Source organism: Lethenteron reissneri, chromosome 26 (genome assembly GCF_015708825.2).
Source record: "Lethenteron reissneri isolate LAM-NWPU_2019-01 chromosome 26, ASM1570882v1, whole genome shotgun sequence".
NCBI lineage: Eukaryota > Metazoa > Chordata > Hyperoartia > Petromyzontiformes > Petromyzontidae > Lethenteron > Lethenteron reissneri.
Window position 1 is genome coordinate 777,606 of NC_083804.1, and position 15,972 is coordinate 793,577.

General features: G+C 53.7%; 1 protein-coding gene across 6 annotated transcripts in view; it reads left to right on the top strand.

Moving 5' to 3' along the window:
* Nucleotides 1–15,747, top strand: part of LOC133347438 (eyes absent homolog 1-like) — a 97,001-nt gene extending 81,254 nt beyond the window's left edge. For 4 of the 6 annotated variants that reach the window (XM_061559683.1, XM_061559682.1, XM_061559685.1 and 1 more), the window contains 6 exons: nt 4,290–4,348; nt 4,656–4,819; nt 6,061–6,175; nt 7,495–7,616; nt 8,739–9,031; nt 15,001–15,747. In XM_061559683.1, the coding sequence (XP_061415667.1) occupies nt 4,290–4,348; nt 4,656–4,819; nt 6,061–6,175; nt 7,495–7,616; nt 8,739–9,031; nt 15,001–15,081 (834 nt within the window). In that variant the 3' untranslated portion in view covers nt 15,082–15,747. The remainder of the gene's footprint in view (nt 1–4,289; nt 4,349–4,655; nt 4,820–6,060; nt 6,176–7,494; nt 7,617–8,738; nt 9,032–15,000) is intronic. The other 2 variants (XM_061559686.1, XM_061559687.1) reach the window with 1 other exon arrangement.
* Nucleotides 15,748–15,972: the final 225 nt, after the last annotated feature.

Below are 15,972 nucleotides of genomic sequence, written 5' to 3' on the forward strand. Positions count from 1 at the left end.
GATAGCAGGGAAACTTGGTAAAACCGCCTTGGAGACCCATCAGGAATGCCACCATTTTGAAGTATCCGATGACCTCCCAGCCATACTCATCATACTTCAAGGCGTCCAGCAAGGTCTTGATGCTGTTGTAATCCTCTTTGAGGTACACCGAGTGAGCCAGAGGAATAGATGGGTACTTGTTACCATTATGGAGCAGCACGGCTTTGAGGCTCCTGGATGAGCTGTCAATGAAGAGGCGCCACTCATTTTGGTTACAGGCGATTCCGATTGCCTCGAACAGACTGGTCACATTGTGGCAGAAGCAGAGCCCATCTTGACAGGTGAAAAAGCTGCAAAAAGGTTGGTGACGCTTCCTCTGATCTGTGACTTGCACACTTTCATACAACAAGTTACACTGCTTGAGCCTAGTCGTCAAAAGCTTGGCATTGGACTTGGTGAGACCAAGATCTCTGATCAAGTCGTTGAGGTCTTTTTGGTTGGGGTAGTATGGGTTTTCTCCTCAGCTCCACCTCTGAAATTGTCATCGGATCTACAACGTCTTCCTCGCTCTCTGACTTGCTGCTCTCTTCTAAAGACGGCTGCTCTCTCTCCAGAGGAGTAGGTACGGGGAACTCATGGCAGTGTGGCATCGGGGTGATAGCAGGTGCATTCTTGCCAGTCCGACGTTTGGAAGGGTCCACCATGCATAAGTAGCAGTTGCTTGAGTGGTCAGTGGGTTCCCGCCAAATTCTTGGGATAGTGAACTTCATGGCTCTCTTTTCCCCTCTGTACCATCCTACAAAAATATATTTATTTCAACCATGACTAATGTGCAAGAGATTCTCGCAACATTTTTCATATATGATATATTTTTTCAATTACAGTACATTGAAAATTGTAAAACATAAAAAAATTGAAAACTTTTACAATTTTATAAGTTTTAACAAATTTTATAACATAAAATTCCGAGCAACAATTGTCCATCTTTCCTTACAGAGTTTGTTTGCATTGCTCGCAGGTAAATGAGGTGTCCATGGTTTGTCTTGATCCCCAACAGGCATGCCGAAATATGCCTTGTAGGCCTCACACATCTTAGCAGATGCTTCCACAGAGTACTTTTTCGCTCTTGTCTTGATAAATTGGCCGCAGACATAGCAAAATGCGTCCACTGGATGCTTGCAGCCTCTTGATGCCATCTCAGAAAAATGCAGATATCTATCCACTTAGGCAGCTGGAACTAAAGTGAACTGGTGGGCTTAAGGCCCTTGTATTTATACTGCTATTTATATTACTGGGAAGTTCTAGAATGTTCTAGAAGTTACTCCAAGTTTACTCAGCACTGTATCTATCTGGGATGTTCTGGAAAATAGGTAAATTTCAAAATATCACTCTCCTGGTCACAAAAGCAAAGTTTGTTGGGAATAATAGCCATTTTCTGTACTTTTGAGGCATAAGCAATTAGGAAATAACACTTACTACCCAGGAACAAAAAACATTTGTTACACAGTGTATGACCAATGTATTCTGTAATCGTATTTAAAAATCCTTTTGAATGGCACGAGGCGTACAGCAGTCATTTTACTAATGCAGTAATGTCTCTGCAGCATTACAACATTTTAAACTGTAATTTAAATTTCAAAAGCAACCCAGCTGCGCTTTTTATTGTTTTGCACCAAGAAAAACTCCCAGAGCAGTGAGATATTATTTTATTCCTTCATATTTTTAATAAAGTATCTTGGCATGCGGACGCTTGCCTGAGCTGTGCGCATGTCCCCCGGTGGCCCTGCCGCTGGGCAGGGTTTGGCCGGGGGGCTGCAGGCCCCCCCCCCCCGCCATCAACTGCTTGAGGCACTTTGGGCGATGTTTGTTTCTATTGTTGCGTGCCACCACCATCATCGCCACCATCATCACCCTCTGTGCCGTCACCATTGAAACCATCAGTTGCCTCGCAAATCAAGTGCACACAGCATGTTACTGCTGCTGTGTTATAATTTCGCCACCTTCACAAGAGATACATACAGAAGTAAAACGTCTGCATTGGTAGTTGCAATAGTGCATTGATTTGGCACTGATGGACAACACAAGCACAAATCAAATAAACCTACCATTGTAACTTCACCTTAAATAAGACGATGTTTCTGGCACTGGCAGACGGAAGGGACATCGCCTAAAATGGACAGACTTAAGCCGCTCTATAGGTCCCCGTTTTCATGCAGGGATAACCACAGGTTCCCGAATTTGTTCACAAAGTATAGTTTTTAAAAACAAAGCGTGGCGGAGAAAACAGAGAAGTAGCGACAAGGGTGGTGCAGGCGGTGAGAGATTTCTTCATGAGCCAGGGAGGCATGACGGGAAAGGGCAAAGGGCAAGCTTTTAAACTGCTGGTGAGAAACAGCTGTGGGCTGGCTGCGGGGCCCCGGGGCCCAGGGAGCGGCGTGGCTCGCGCTGCGCCGGCTGTGCTGCCGCACTGTACGCGGCCGCTGGCCACCGCGGCCCTCGCTGCTGTGGGGGCCGCGGTGCCATCGTCGTGATGCAGAGGCTGGTCCCTGCCATCGGAGTGTGGGATATCCATTAGTGGCTCAGGGCCACCACAGGCTTTGGCCTGCCTTATGTGATGGCGAACGTCCATTTTTGGATGATTACTTTTTTCAACACAAAGTCAAAGTCTCCGCCACCAAAGATGGGTAAATCGGCAAGGTGATTCGTTTCATCCGTTTTGTCAACATGTGGATCTGGCGCTGACTGTAATAATGTCCCTATAATTACCCCTCCATGAAACACGATAGGGTGGCAATTTACATCTCGAGCCAGTCGGCTATCGCCAGTAATTCCCGCTGTTAAGTGATCGTGTGTAGAATCTTGGTGACGCCGCGCACGGATGTCGAGCGCACGCGCCGTCCGCAAGGAGTTGTGCACGCAGTGACGTGCCGAACGTGGTGGTGGCGGTGGTGGCAGACGTCACGGTGTCGCGTCGTGACTCTGCCATCGTGTAACCGGATATGGCAGTGGTGCTGGGCTCAGACCGCCGGGTCGGGCTACTCCTCGGAGTGCGTGCTCGCACTGCTGTCGCACGCACTTGCGGATGTTAAAGATCCGATGACGCGCTTTACAGGGAGAACGCCGTTGTGTGGTGTACCGTATCCAAACAAACAACCCGCTCGTGAGCTGTAGTATCCATAGCCAATACCACAGCCTAGAATGCAGGGGGTAATTGCAATGGTCGAGCTGAGATGCGGTGTGAGGTGCCGCTGAGTTGCGGCGAGGCATTTAAGCAAGCGGCAAATCGCGATCACTTCCTCGGTCGGTCCAAATCACCTGCCGCGACGTGGACCGTTAACGTGAACTATGATGAAGTACACCAGACAGGAGCCGCATGCGATAGTGCACTCGGGCTACGGTGCCCAGGTGAATTAATTAGCGTCGTTCCAGAGAGCGGCAGACAGGATCGATGGGCGCCGACTCGCGATGAGCATCCTCGCCGGTGCGTCGCGAGTCGCGCCGGCAGACCTCCACGTGACCTCTCAGGCCCGCGGGTTCGTGGCGTCCACAGCAGGTGTCTGCTTGCATGGGCATGAGACGCCTGCAGGGCATTGGCCAAACCCGTTCCCATTGCGAATAAAATATTTGCGGTATTCAATTGTTGAAGTTGTATTATTTATTTATTGCTCGTCAAACTCCTGTCTGTCAGAGAACTGCGCAGTAGAACACGTTCTTCCCCACTGCTGCTCATTCGGCACGCACCGGTTCAGGCAGGGCCGTGTCACATTGAGACGTTGAGAAGGTGACAAATGTCTGGAGCGAGAGCGGAGTTTCACCGCAGCCTCTTGTCGACGTGGGAACGCGAGGCGCTCGGCCTCACTCGCTGCTGCCCCAAGAGCCGTGTGAGCACTGGCAGAGTGAACGCTCGCTCTGCACTGGCAGAGTGAACGCAGTGCTCGCTCCATTCTGGCGAAGCGTCGTAATTCCTCATCATCATCATCATCTCCTGGCATCCCCCACCCTCCTTTATTCTTGATGGTGACGTCTCAAATGATTGTTTGTGTAAGCCACGCTTTGTCTTTATTCCTCTTTGAGTTATTTGAAGCATCAATCACGAGTGGTTATTGCCTCTGGCATTGACGTATGAATGTGAAACTTGGCAATCATTTTTTTGTGGAGAATGTAAAATGTACACAAACATGTTGCAGTTTACCTCAAGGAGCAGATCCATTGATGAGAGACAGGTGGGAAGGAATTGAGATGGAACATTTCCATGATGGAGAACCGTGAGATGTTTTTGTAATGAGCCTTTATTCGTGTTTATCCTACAGGAATGTGATCAAGTTCACATCGATGACGTTTCCTCGGATGATAACGGACAAGACTTGAGGTGAGAGGCAGTTGTCTTCGAGTAAAAGCCAACGCGGTCGTTAGCTTAGTGCTGTTGTTAATTACGACAAGTAAGCGCCGACGATCGCGTGCACGACGTTGGCATCGCGGAACTAAAACGCGAGCGCAAGGGCTGCCACCAGACGTGCCGGGCAACGAATAGCGGAGAACGTCCCCAAGCGCTTTACACAACGCCGCACGCCGTTGGGCACGAAGTCCGACGTTTCGCTTCACAACGTGCGTGGGGCTCCATCTCCGCCGCCGAGTCCGTAACCCCCCCGCTACCCCCCCCCCCCCCCGTGGCGCAGCACGTACGACTTTGGCACGGACGGGTTCCACGCGGCGGCCGCGTCGAGCACGAACCTGTGCCTGCCCACGGGCGTGCGTGGCGGCGTGGACTGGATGCGCAAGCTCGCCTTCCGCTACCGGCGCGTCAAGGAGATGTACACCAGCTACAAGAACAACGTGGGAGGCGAGTGCAGCCACCCTCCCACCACCGCCCCTCTCCCCCCACCTCCCCCTCCGGCCTCTCAAGGCCGCCCCGCTTCTCTCTCGCTCGCTCGTCGGCTCAATCACAGCGGAGCCGCTCGCAGTGTTTGGCGCACAGCTGTCTCGTGTCTATGCGTATGGCTGACTGTGTGGTGGTCTGTGTATGTCTACGTCTGTGTGTGCGTTGTACTATGGATAGACTTTCCTTGCCATAAGAATGTGGAATTCTGACTACTGGCTCTGAGCTCTCAGCAGGCAATGGGCACAATGTTCATTTGAGGAGGAAATGGCTTTGCTTCAAAAAAATTACGTGATGCATGTTTTTCATTCCTTGACACACGCATTTCTATCCCTCCTCGCTCGTCCAAGCCCCTCTATTCCCTGGTGTTCCCCATCTCCCCCATCACCCCCATCCCCCCCATTCTGCAACATTCCACCGTGTGCCTTGACGTTTAAACCCAGAGGCATCCGAATTGTCAACAGTTTCATCCTTGCCCAGCGTGGTCCTTGAACGGTCTGCGAGGCGTCTCGCTGGCGCTCTCGTCGAGGTCCCCTGTGTAGAGGTTCCCTGTGTAGAGGTCCCCTGTGTAGAGGTTCCCTGTGTAGAGGTTCCCTGTGTAGAGGTCCCCTGTGTAGAGGTTCCCTGTGTAGAGGTCCCTGTGTAGAGGTTCCCTGTGTAGAGGTCCCTGTGTAGAGGTCCCCTGTGTAGAGGTCCCCTGTGTAGAGGTTCCTGTGTAGAGGTTCCCTGTGTAGAGGTCCCCTGTGTAGAGGTCCCTGTGTAGAGGTCCCCTGTGTAGAGGTTCCCTGTGTAGAGGTTCCCTGTGTAGAGGTCCCCTGTGTAGAGGTTCCCTGTGTAGAGGTCCCCTGTGTAGAGGTTCCCTGTGTAGAGGTCCCTGTGTAGAGGTTCCCTGTGTAGAGGTCCCCTGTGTAGAGGTTCCTGTGTAGGGTTCCCTGTGTAGAGGTCCCTGTGTAGAGGTCCCCTGTGTAGAGGTTCCTGTGTAGAGGTCCCCTGTGTAGAGGTTCCTGTGTAGAGGTTCCCTGTGTAGAGGTCCCCTGTGTAGAGGTCCCTGTGTAGAGGTCCCCTGTGTAGAGGTCCCCTGTGTAGAGGTTCCCTGTGTAGAGGTTCCCCTGTGTAGGGGTCGCCCCGATTGTCCCGGTGTTCGTCGTTGTGAATAACGACGTGTTCCTCCGCGCCGTTTCCCTCCGCCGTCGCTCCACGCTCAGGCCTCCTGGGCCCTGCCAAGAGGGAGGCGTGGCTCCAGCTCCGGGCGGAGATCGAGGCCCTCACGGACTCGTGGCTCACCCTGGCTCTCAAGTCGCTCTCCTTGATATACTCGCGGTGAGCCCACACACCGCCTCCGCCCGCCCGCCGGCGCTCGGAGAGAGGAAGGGGGCTCGTTCGGGGATTCTGCCCGGAGGGGGTTGGCGGCACCGGAGGATGGCTGCTGCTGCTGCTGCTGGCGCTCGTGGTCTCAGCGTGGTCTGCCACTTGACTTGAGACCCCACCGCCCGCGTTTGCCACACCCCTCCCCCCGCAATGCAAAACACGTGTCCGCTCCACAAGCCTCCTCGCCACTTTATGATATCGCTCGGTCAATGTCGTCGTTTTGGGATCGGAAAGAATTCTCGTGGGATTTCTAGCGGGATGGTGGAAGCGCGTTTCAAATTCCTGGCAGCACAATTTCCAATTCTGTTTGGAACGAATTCTGTTGTGACTACAGAGCCATGATGGGCAACGCTTCTCATCTTTACTTCGTAATCATAATGTACGTTGTTAGATTTAGCTACACAGAATCGACAACAACAACTTATATTTTTTTTATTTAGTGAGGCGCCAAATACTGAATCCTTGCGCTTTGAGACTTCGCGAATTTAAAAATGACGCAGTCACGCTCTCTCTGCTCCAAAACAAACCAAACGTGGTTTTGTTTTGTTCTAATGTGTCAGAGCGAGATTGACACTCTTTCTGGTGCCAGAATTGTTTATTCTGCACCTATAGCTGTTGGAATCCACTTTGAGCTCCAGCGCCGGCATGGAGACTTTTGGTCGCTATCGCGAAGCCAACGGGGATGACTGCTGGCGCGGGGCAGGCCAGCAGGGACGAGCGCGTGGCGCTCGGAGACAATTTTACATCTCAATGTTGTTGTTGTTTTATTAAACTCCATTGTGTCGCACGTGTGTGGGTGTTTCCACAGGTTCTGCTGAAGTGAGGCAGATTAGCACGTTTGTTATTCGAGACATTCCTGTCGTGCTACTGTGTAGGAAGGCGCTATGTTTCACAGACGTAGCCTGCGCTAGATTTGAAGTAGGGGAAGGTGTCGCTGCTGTGTGACCCCGATCGAGTAATTTGTGGGCAAATGTTCTGATTTTGGAAAATTTGGAGCGTGACGCCAACACACAAATGGCCTGCTCGCTTCAAATGATGTAACACGATCTTTAACATCCACTGTGAAGCAGACTACGCGTGGTTTTTTATGGTTTATATGAAAAGCGGCCCAATTGGTGTGGAAGAAGAGCATAATTTGGCCATGACTAAAGCCCACAGTCTGTTACTGCCATTGCCCTTTGAAAAGTACACCGTATCAATATACGGCAACATAGCGCACGAGCAGCGTTGCATCACGTCTCCCGTGCGTGCCGTGTCTCCCGCGCCCCCAGGGGGAACTGCGTGAACGTGCTGGTGACGACCACGCAGCTCGTGCCGGCGTTGGCCAAGGTGCTGCTCTACGGCCTTGGCGGCGTCTTCCCCATCGAGAACATCTACAGCGCCACCAAGATCGGTGCGCATCCCACACCCCCCCCACAGCCTTCGCACGCACGCGCAAGCACGCGGAGGGGCATACGGATGCAGTGACGCGGGCGCATGCTTGGACGCAAACGCGGACACACGCAAGCGTAGATCCATACACGTGCAGGCAGACACATACACATAAAGTTCCCCCGAATAGCCTTAATAGACTGTTGGGGCGAGTGCTGTTAGCGGGAAGCGCCTCTGAATGCTGGCACAGCGCACGTGCACAGACGCACACGCGTTTGTGTGCATCTCTGGATGTAAAGCTTGATTTTTGGATTGGAAAATGGTCATTGCCTCAAACGATCGGCAGCTTTCTGTGTTTCTGCTATCATGCGGTCATTGTGCACCGCTGCGAACACAGTTTATATTAATCCATCTCTGAAGACGACTGCTTAAGTTGCGATCGAAACATCGGAGTTTTTTGTTATTTTTTGTTATTTACTTTGAACCTATCTTCGTGACTTTACCGAAAGACCCAAGAATATTAATTCCTGCAGTCACGAAAGCTTTAAGTCAGGTTTTAATCTATCTCATCGCAGCAGTGTGTATTGTGTGCTGTGAAATAGGGAAGTTAATTCATTGCAGTATAGAGAATTCTGTAAATTCAGAGATTCACTATGATAGATCTACATGACACGGTACTGTGGGATTTCATAGATTCACGACAGAATTGATGAGTTGGCAGCAGGGATCATTATCCTGGGTGATTGCCCCACGCTGCATTCCACAGAAACTGACTTCCTGCTCAATCGTTAAGGCATTGGTGCTCAACTCCTCTTTAAAGCCCTGAGCCAGTGGTGGAAATTTCGCATGCCCATGATGGGAGAGAGACTATCCATAGAGCCACCACTGTTGACTTACCTCCAAATTGGTACTAATTTTGATCGATCCCAGAGGATAATGACAATGGACCGTGTCAATCCCACAAACAGGACACGAACTCGTAACCTGACGGTCGCTCCGCCGCCGAGTGGCAAGGGGCTCGATGCGATGCCGGGGGGGGGGGGGGGGCACCACCCGCGTTGTCTTCGCGTGTCAGTGGCCCCGCGAGCAGTCCCGGCGCGTGCCGTAACCGTGCGCCGGGGATGCCGCCCGACGTTTCTTCCAGGCAAGGAGAACTGTTTTGAGCAGATCTTGGCGCGCTTCGGCCGCAAGGTCACGTACGTCGTGGTCGGGGACGGGCGCGACGAGGAGCAGGCCGCCACGCAGGTAACACGAGGGGCCGGAGAGCCCCGGGGGGGGGGGCGCCCACTCAGCGTCCGCTCTCTCTCTCCCCCTTTTTATCTCCTCTATTTTCCAGGGAAGGAAAGCTCCTTCGAGCGAATAATTGCCAGGTTTGGTAGGAAAGTAGTGTATGTTGTAATTGGCGATGGGGTAGAAGAGGAGCAGTCAGCCTTGAAGGTAAATGCTACCGCGCCGTGACACCACGTGCCCTCTCTGCTGCACGCGCGCCGCCCTCTCCCCGCCCTCTCCCCGCCCTCTCCCCGCTCGCTGTGCTGCCGTGTGCGGCGTGCGACGCGCTGCCAGCGACGCTTGTTTCTCTGCCGCGTCGCGGTGTCGGCGCGCCGTGGGGACGCTGGTGTCTCGCTCTCTGCTGCGATTGGTCGTGGAGTCAGGTGCCCACACTTTGTATCTACATTCTTTCGGCTGACTCGTTATCGAGATTACTTACGATAAAATAATCATCTCAAGCGGTTATTCTACAGGGATTAATGACGTGAGGGTTTAAAGCCACCGTGCTGTGAAGCACAAGCAAGCTAGGTCTTAAGACTTGACACTTCCTCATCATCATTGGCCATGAGCAATCCACTACTATATAATGACTGCAACTCCATAAATATTAAAGCATCTAATGTACAATTGTATAATTATTGTAAAGCGCTGTGGACTAATGGGCTCTATACATCTATATAAGATAAGATAACTTCAGGGGATATTTCACGGCTTACCGCTGCCGTCTGCGTAGCGCCGTACCGACCGCGGCGGTGCTGCAGTGCGGGCGCTGCCAGCGAGTTCCTCATGAACCGTCGCACGGGAGCCACCACGTACAGACAGCCGCCACCGCGTACAGACAGCGGCCACCACGTACAGACAGCCGCCACCTCGTACAGACAGCGGCCACCACGTACAGACAGCCGCCACCACGTACAGACAGCCGCCACCGCGTACAGACAGCCGCCACCGCCCAGCGGCGCCTGCCAGTCGGACCGCAGCCACACGGCGCTCGGCTCGTTCAGGTCAACGTAGACAGAAAACTCAGAGCAGCGGAGACGGCGCTCGCACGATGCACCGGCTATGAAGCGGACCTTGTAACGTCGCTCTCCTCGGGCACTGCTCGCTGTGCCCGGCGCTACCGCGGTGGTGGCTCCGCGTGGCTCCGCATGGCTCTCGCTTTGCTTTTGCTGCCGCGCATCAGGGGAGCCGCCGTCTCCCTCCGCGGCCTCCGATTGGCCGAGACCGCCGCGGAGCGCCGAGCGTCGGCGGCCTCCGCGGCGGTGCCGGTGGCACCAGCGTCGCCGGCCGCCTCGATGGCCGCTCTCTCGGCTACCCGAGGCCCCGGGCCCCCCGCAGCGAGCAATCTCGCAACGCTTCTGTGCTTCTCCCCTCTGCAACACAACATGGAAACGCTTTCTTATGAACAAGTTTACACAGACGCGCCTACGGGTTACGTGTAAATGCCCGCCGCGCGTGCGGGACTTGTGTTTGTGTAAAGTAAAAGGGTTGGCAACATGTCTGCAGAATGTCGTACACTTCATTGTCTTCATCAGCCATGATCAATCTACTGCTGGATGATGAAAGCCTCCCCAAGGCATCCTAACCTCTAGCAATCCTGTGGTGTAACAATCCGCCCGGCATCTGCTGCACAGGAGCCGATTTCATCTCTCCGTCTCCAACGCATTCCATCCCTAGGCATGACGTTTACTGTGCTCTCAATGGATGCACAACTTTGTTAAACGTTTTATAGATATGTAAAAACTAGTCGTAAATAAATTAAGTATAATAATGCGTGGCTTACTTGAAGTCCAACTACTATCCATCGTGTAATATAACAATGGCTCTAGTATGCAGGCTTGCATTGTTGTAACTTGCTTACATCTGTAAAAAGAGCTTATTAGCTCATTGGATTCCTCCTGCGGCGGTTGAGATGCGGCGACGCTGCCCACAATCCAACCCTCCGCTCCTTGTTGCCTATGTCAAGGGCCAGATAAGCAAAAACGTGATTGCAATGGTTATTAAGTTACAGTTTGTTAATGTTAGAGGTTTGACTTAAGAATCGATTCTGTGTCATATTTAAGTAATCTTGTTTGTACTAAATGTTCCGTGTGTTCTGTCATGTTTTGTATTATCCATACTATTACTGCTGAATGCACATTAGCATGCGATTTGCATAACTATAGTTCTGCCGTCAATAATTTGGCCAAGGGAAGAACTTGTCATGTCAGCACCGGGTATCTCCTATCAGCAAGTTGAACAGGTATCATTGTCGCTCACGCGGGAGCCCGAGGGCTCGGCGGGGTAGGTGGGGTTAGTGGTGTTGGTGGGGGTTGGTGGGGTTAGTGGTGTTGGTGGGGGTTGGTGGTGTTGGTGGGGGTTGGTGGGGTTGGTGGTGTTGGTGGGGGTAGGTGGTGTTGGTGGGTGTTGGTGGGGGTTGGTGGGGTAGGTGGTGTTGGTGGTGTTGGTGGGGTTGGTGGGGTAGGTGGTGTTGGTGGGGTAGGTGGGGTTGGTGGTGTTGGTGGGGGTAGGTGTGTTGGTGGGGGTAGGTGGTGTTGGTGGGGTAGGTGGTGTTGGTGGTGTAGGTGGTGTTGGTGGTGTTGGTGGTGTTGGTGGGGGTTGGTGGGGTTGGTGGTGTTGGTGGTGCTGGTGGTGTTGGTGGTGGGGTTGGTGGTGTTGGTGGGGTTGGTGGTGTTGGTGGGGTAGGTGGTGTTGGTGGTGTTGGTGGTGGGGTTGGTGGTGTAGGTGGTGTGGGTGGTGTTGGTGGTGGGGTTGGTGGTGCTGGTGGGGCTGGTGAGCTTGTCGGGGTCGCTGGGCTCATGAGCGGCAGCACGCAGCTGACTTCCGCCCGGGGCCTCGCCACACCCCTCGGTGACGCGGCCACGGGGCCCGGACGGTGACGCGGCCTGGCGGTGGTCACAGCAACAACGCAAACAAGAGCGCTCGCGGGGATGCCCGGCGTTGGGCGAGCGAGTGTTGCTAAAACATTTTGTGTGTGGAGGGACAAATAGAGATAAAGGCGGGCGGGCGATTAGATCCGGAGGCGGTTTCCTGCACCGCTCGCTCGCTCGCGTGTGAGGAAAGGCGCCGGGTGATGAAACCAGCTGCACGCTGCACTCCGGTGTGTGCGACTATCCTGTGCATTCGTTTCGATGCACGTTCAGACGCGCATAAATCAAGGAAATCAAATAGAAATGTCAAATACAACAAACAAGACACCTGACGCAGAACATATTTCGGATATTGCTCGTACAGATGTCCGCTGGCATTTTCTCGAAGTCTCCGAGTGGTGTTTAAGGTTCTACAAAAAGGCTTCTTAAAATGTTCGCCTTATGTTATTGTTATTTTAGGGTAGAGTGCATACAGATGGTAAAGTGGAAAGAGGGGGGGAGGGAGGGTGGGAGAGAGGAATGCGGCGAGGCCGCTGGGTCTGCAGAGGTGAGCTGCCTCCGTGGGTCCAGGCGTCTCGGCCAGGGAGCCGCGTGCCACGAGACGGACATCGCCATCCGATTCGCGGTGGAAGTTGCTTCTCCCCTCTGGTGAACACGCCTTCCTTTAACTACAATCGGCAGTGGAGTAACCCGAGACCCGCGCAAGCAATCGATGAGAAACCCCACGACGATCCAAGAGGGGAAAGAAGCCTGTTTACGGTGACGTCTCAGCGTGCCGGCAGCTCGGGTTGGGTCAGTGGACATACGCCAGCAATGGCCTTGACGCGCCGATTCGTTATTGTTAGAAGAGTGGTGCTGCTCGCGCCGCTGACAGAGCTGCTGGGACTGCGTCGAGGATTGTGCCGCAAGAGGCTGAGAGAGTGGAGGTCTTGGGGAGCCGTTGTCTGTTCCTCTGTAGGGACTTGCCATTCCGCGGATGTGATGTTAATCGCGTCTCGGTTCAATGCAGACATTGCGAGGGGAATAAAAGCATGATGACATTTCACCAGCGTTGCTCACGTGAAATCAGGCCACGTGCCGTAGACGCTCACGCAGACTGCGATGTTCAGCTGGGCGCCGTGTCCTGCTCATTGGAAGTGAGGTCCGGGAGAACGTCAACTGTGACACGAGGCTGCCCGAGTGACGATACGGGATAGACGTGCGTGGTTTGTGTATTTAAAAGAAATCTGGCGAATATTTTGACAAATTAACTCGGCCCGCTATTTTAGTAATAGGTGAGCAACCCGCGTCTCTCAAGGCGCACGCTGCGACAACCCCAGCGGTGACGTGATTGACTGCACAGGCAGACAAAACAATGGGATTATTTTGGAGTTCTCATTAAATTGGGGGCAGTTATTGGGGTGAGGGAAGCCAAGGCACGAATGTGCACGAGGGGTTCTCCCCTGGGGATCCTAAACCCCGGCTCTCTGTCTGGCCCCGCCGACGCCTGCGACTGTGTACACAGCTGTCTACGATTCGGCACGGCCCGCGCGCCGATAGCCGATACAGCCCCGCGGCAGACGGGGGCAGCAGCAGCGCCGAGACCGCTCACAGAACCCAACGCCCCCTCGGAGTGCCCAACGCCCCCCCTAACTGATGTACCCATTAATACGGGGCAGACAGAGGCGGGGAGGATTTTAATAAACCTGCTCAATCGTTTTACCCGCTGAGCTGAGGGATGGGACCGAACTGCCGAGCCCTGGATTGCAAGTCCAGCGTGATCACCACAGTGCCGACGGCAGCGTCCCCCCGCGCTCGAGAGCGACGTGGTTTTCTTATCCACGCCCTGGTGACACTGCCCGCCACTCACTCTCTCACCACCCTCGCTCACCGCCCACCACCCTCGCCCACCACCCCGCGTGGGTTTCTTCCCTCCGGGCTCCGCGCCGCATCAGCGCGTACCGAAGGGAGCAGATGCACGCGTCGCCGTGAGGATCTCCCTCCGCGGCGATGGCAGAACTTGACTTGGAAAGGGAAAGCGTTGAGGGTGCCAAGCCGGAGGGAGTTTGGCTGTGGGTCGGCGCGGGGGCGTCAAGGCGGGGTCACCGCGCCGGCCCTCGCCGCGTGTTTACAGCAGAGGGATTTCTTCTGACCAAGTGGACAATTAAAAAAAACATTCCAGGGTGACGATGTTAATGGCTACAGATAAAGTGCCCTCTCTTTGGAAGAAAAAACAAAGGCGGAGGTCACTTGGCAGGTGTGCTCCCCCCCTTCCTTTGCCGGCGCGGCGTCGAGCATCCCCATGGCTGTCCGCTCGCCGCCGCACGCCGACGATTTGTCCCCTCGTTGCTTTATTCCAAAGTCAAAGTGGTTTCCTGCTCAACTGAGCATCGAGGCAGTGCTCATCGCCTCTCAACAGCCCTGCATCTGTGGTGGGTGCGAGTCTATCCCGAGGGCAGCCACTGTTGCCTTCCCGACAAAGTAGTACTGTACTTATTGACCACAGAGGAATGATGGGCCAAGTAAAATTCCATGCTTTTGGGAAAATGGACGCTCATCAAAATAGTTTTTAAGCACATGCTGTCTTATTCCTAAATTTCCATGACTGGACTGTCTTTATGTTTTGTTTACGTATTTTATCAATTTAATGTGAAATTTTGAACGAGGTATGTGTGTGGTAAAATTATCTGATATGTGTGGCTCCCTCTGTGCCCTTCTGCATGCGCTATGAGTACATGCGCATGGACAGACGCAGCGAGTGGAAAGACTGAATTTAAACACGACGTGCCAATCTACAGCGGGCGGATTGTTCATGTTTTCCATTGTGATTTATCATATTTATCATATTACGGTATTGCATAATGCAATATAAATGTAGGTGTTATACTCATTCGTGCTGTCGTATGATAATGTTATGCATTGTAAAACTATATTACAGTATTTGCAATGTATATATTTAATATATTTCATTCTACAGTGGTATAATTCATTGTAAATGTATTGTTATATTGTAATAGATTATAATGAATGTATTACCATATTTAATGTATTGCATGGCATAGTCTGTCAATGTGTTCTGTATTTGTTGTGGTGCTGCGTAGTGTATTCTATTATTGTTCGATACGTTGTGACGACAGCCCGCGTCGCCGTGCGTCGCGAGACATTGGCGCTCGGTGGGTGGCCGTCGAGACGACTCACTAACGCCGTGCCCCGGCCGTGCCCCTGCCGTGCCCTTGCCGTGCCCCTGCCGTGCCCCTGCCATGCCTCTGCCGTGCCCCTGCCGTGCAGCACAACATGCCCTTCTGGAGGATCTCGGGCCACTCGGACCTGATGGCCCTGCACCACGCACTGGAGCTCGAGTACCTCTAAGGCCGCCGCCCGGCGGCCCACGCGGGCGCCCACCACCCCGGCCGGGCCGCGTGGACGACTGCGCGCCAGGGACGCTCCGTCCCTCGGCGACCCCCGGCCTTCCTCGAAACCGCCCAACCCCGGCGAGACCCACGGCTCCGGACTTGACACGAACGCCGCGGCGGTCGGTCCCTCCGCCGCGCGCCCCTCTGTGCGGCGGCGGCAGCCGGAGGCGCCGGCGCGGCGTGCCGGAGCGCGCAAGCTTGCGGCAACGGAGCGGACAACCTGGACGACGATGGTTTTTGCTCGACTGTTTGGTGTTAGCTGTGCAGCACGTGGGCCGTTGGATTTGGAGCGTTGCACTTTGTTGATTTCTTCCATTTTCCGCAGACCGAAAGCAGTCGAAAACGCTTACACCTCCAGAGCGTTGCTTGGAACTTTTTTGCCGATCACCGCACCCCGTGTTTTAATTTATTTTACCGACGCTTTCCTCGATGCTCAACCCAATGGACCTGCGACGATGGCGGCACCGTTGTGAGCGAAGTGCCGCCCGTGTTGGAGTAACATCTCTACCGGACTGGAGTGACAGCTCTACCGGACTGGGGTGGCATCTATCCCGGACTGGAGTTAGATCTCTACCAGACTGGGGTGATATATCTACCGGACTGGAGTGAGATTTCTACTGGACTGGAGTGAGATCTCTACCGGACTGGAGTAGCATCTCTACCGGACTGGAGTGAGATCTCTACCGGACTGGAGTGACATCTCTACCAGACTGGAGTTAGATCTATACCAGACTGGAGTGAGATCTATCCAGACTGGAGTGAGATCTCTACCGGACTGGAGTGGCATCTCTACCAGACTGGAGTGAGATCTCTACCGGACTGGAGTGAGATCTCTACCGGACTGGAG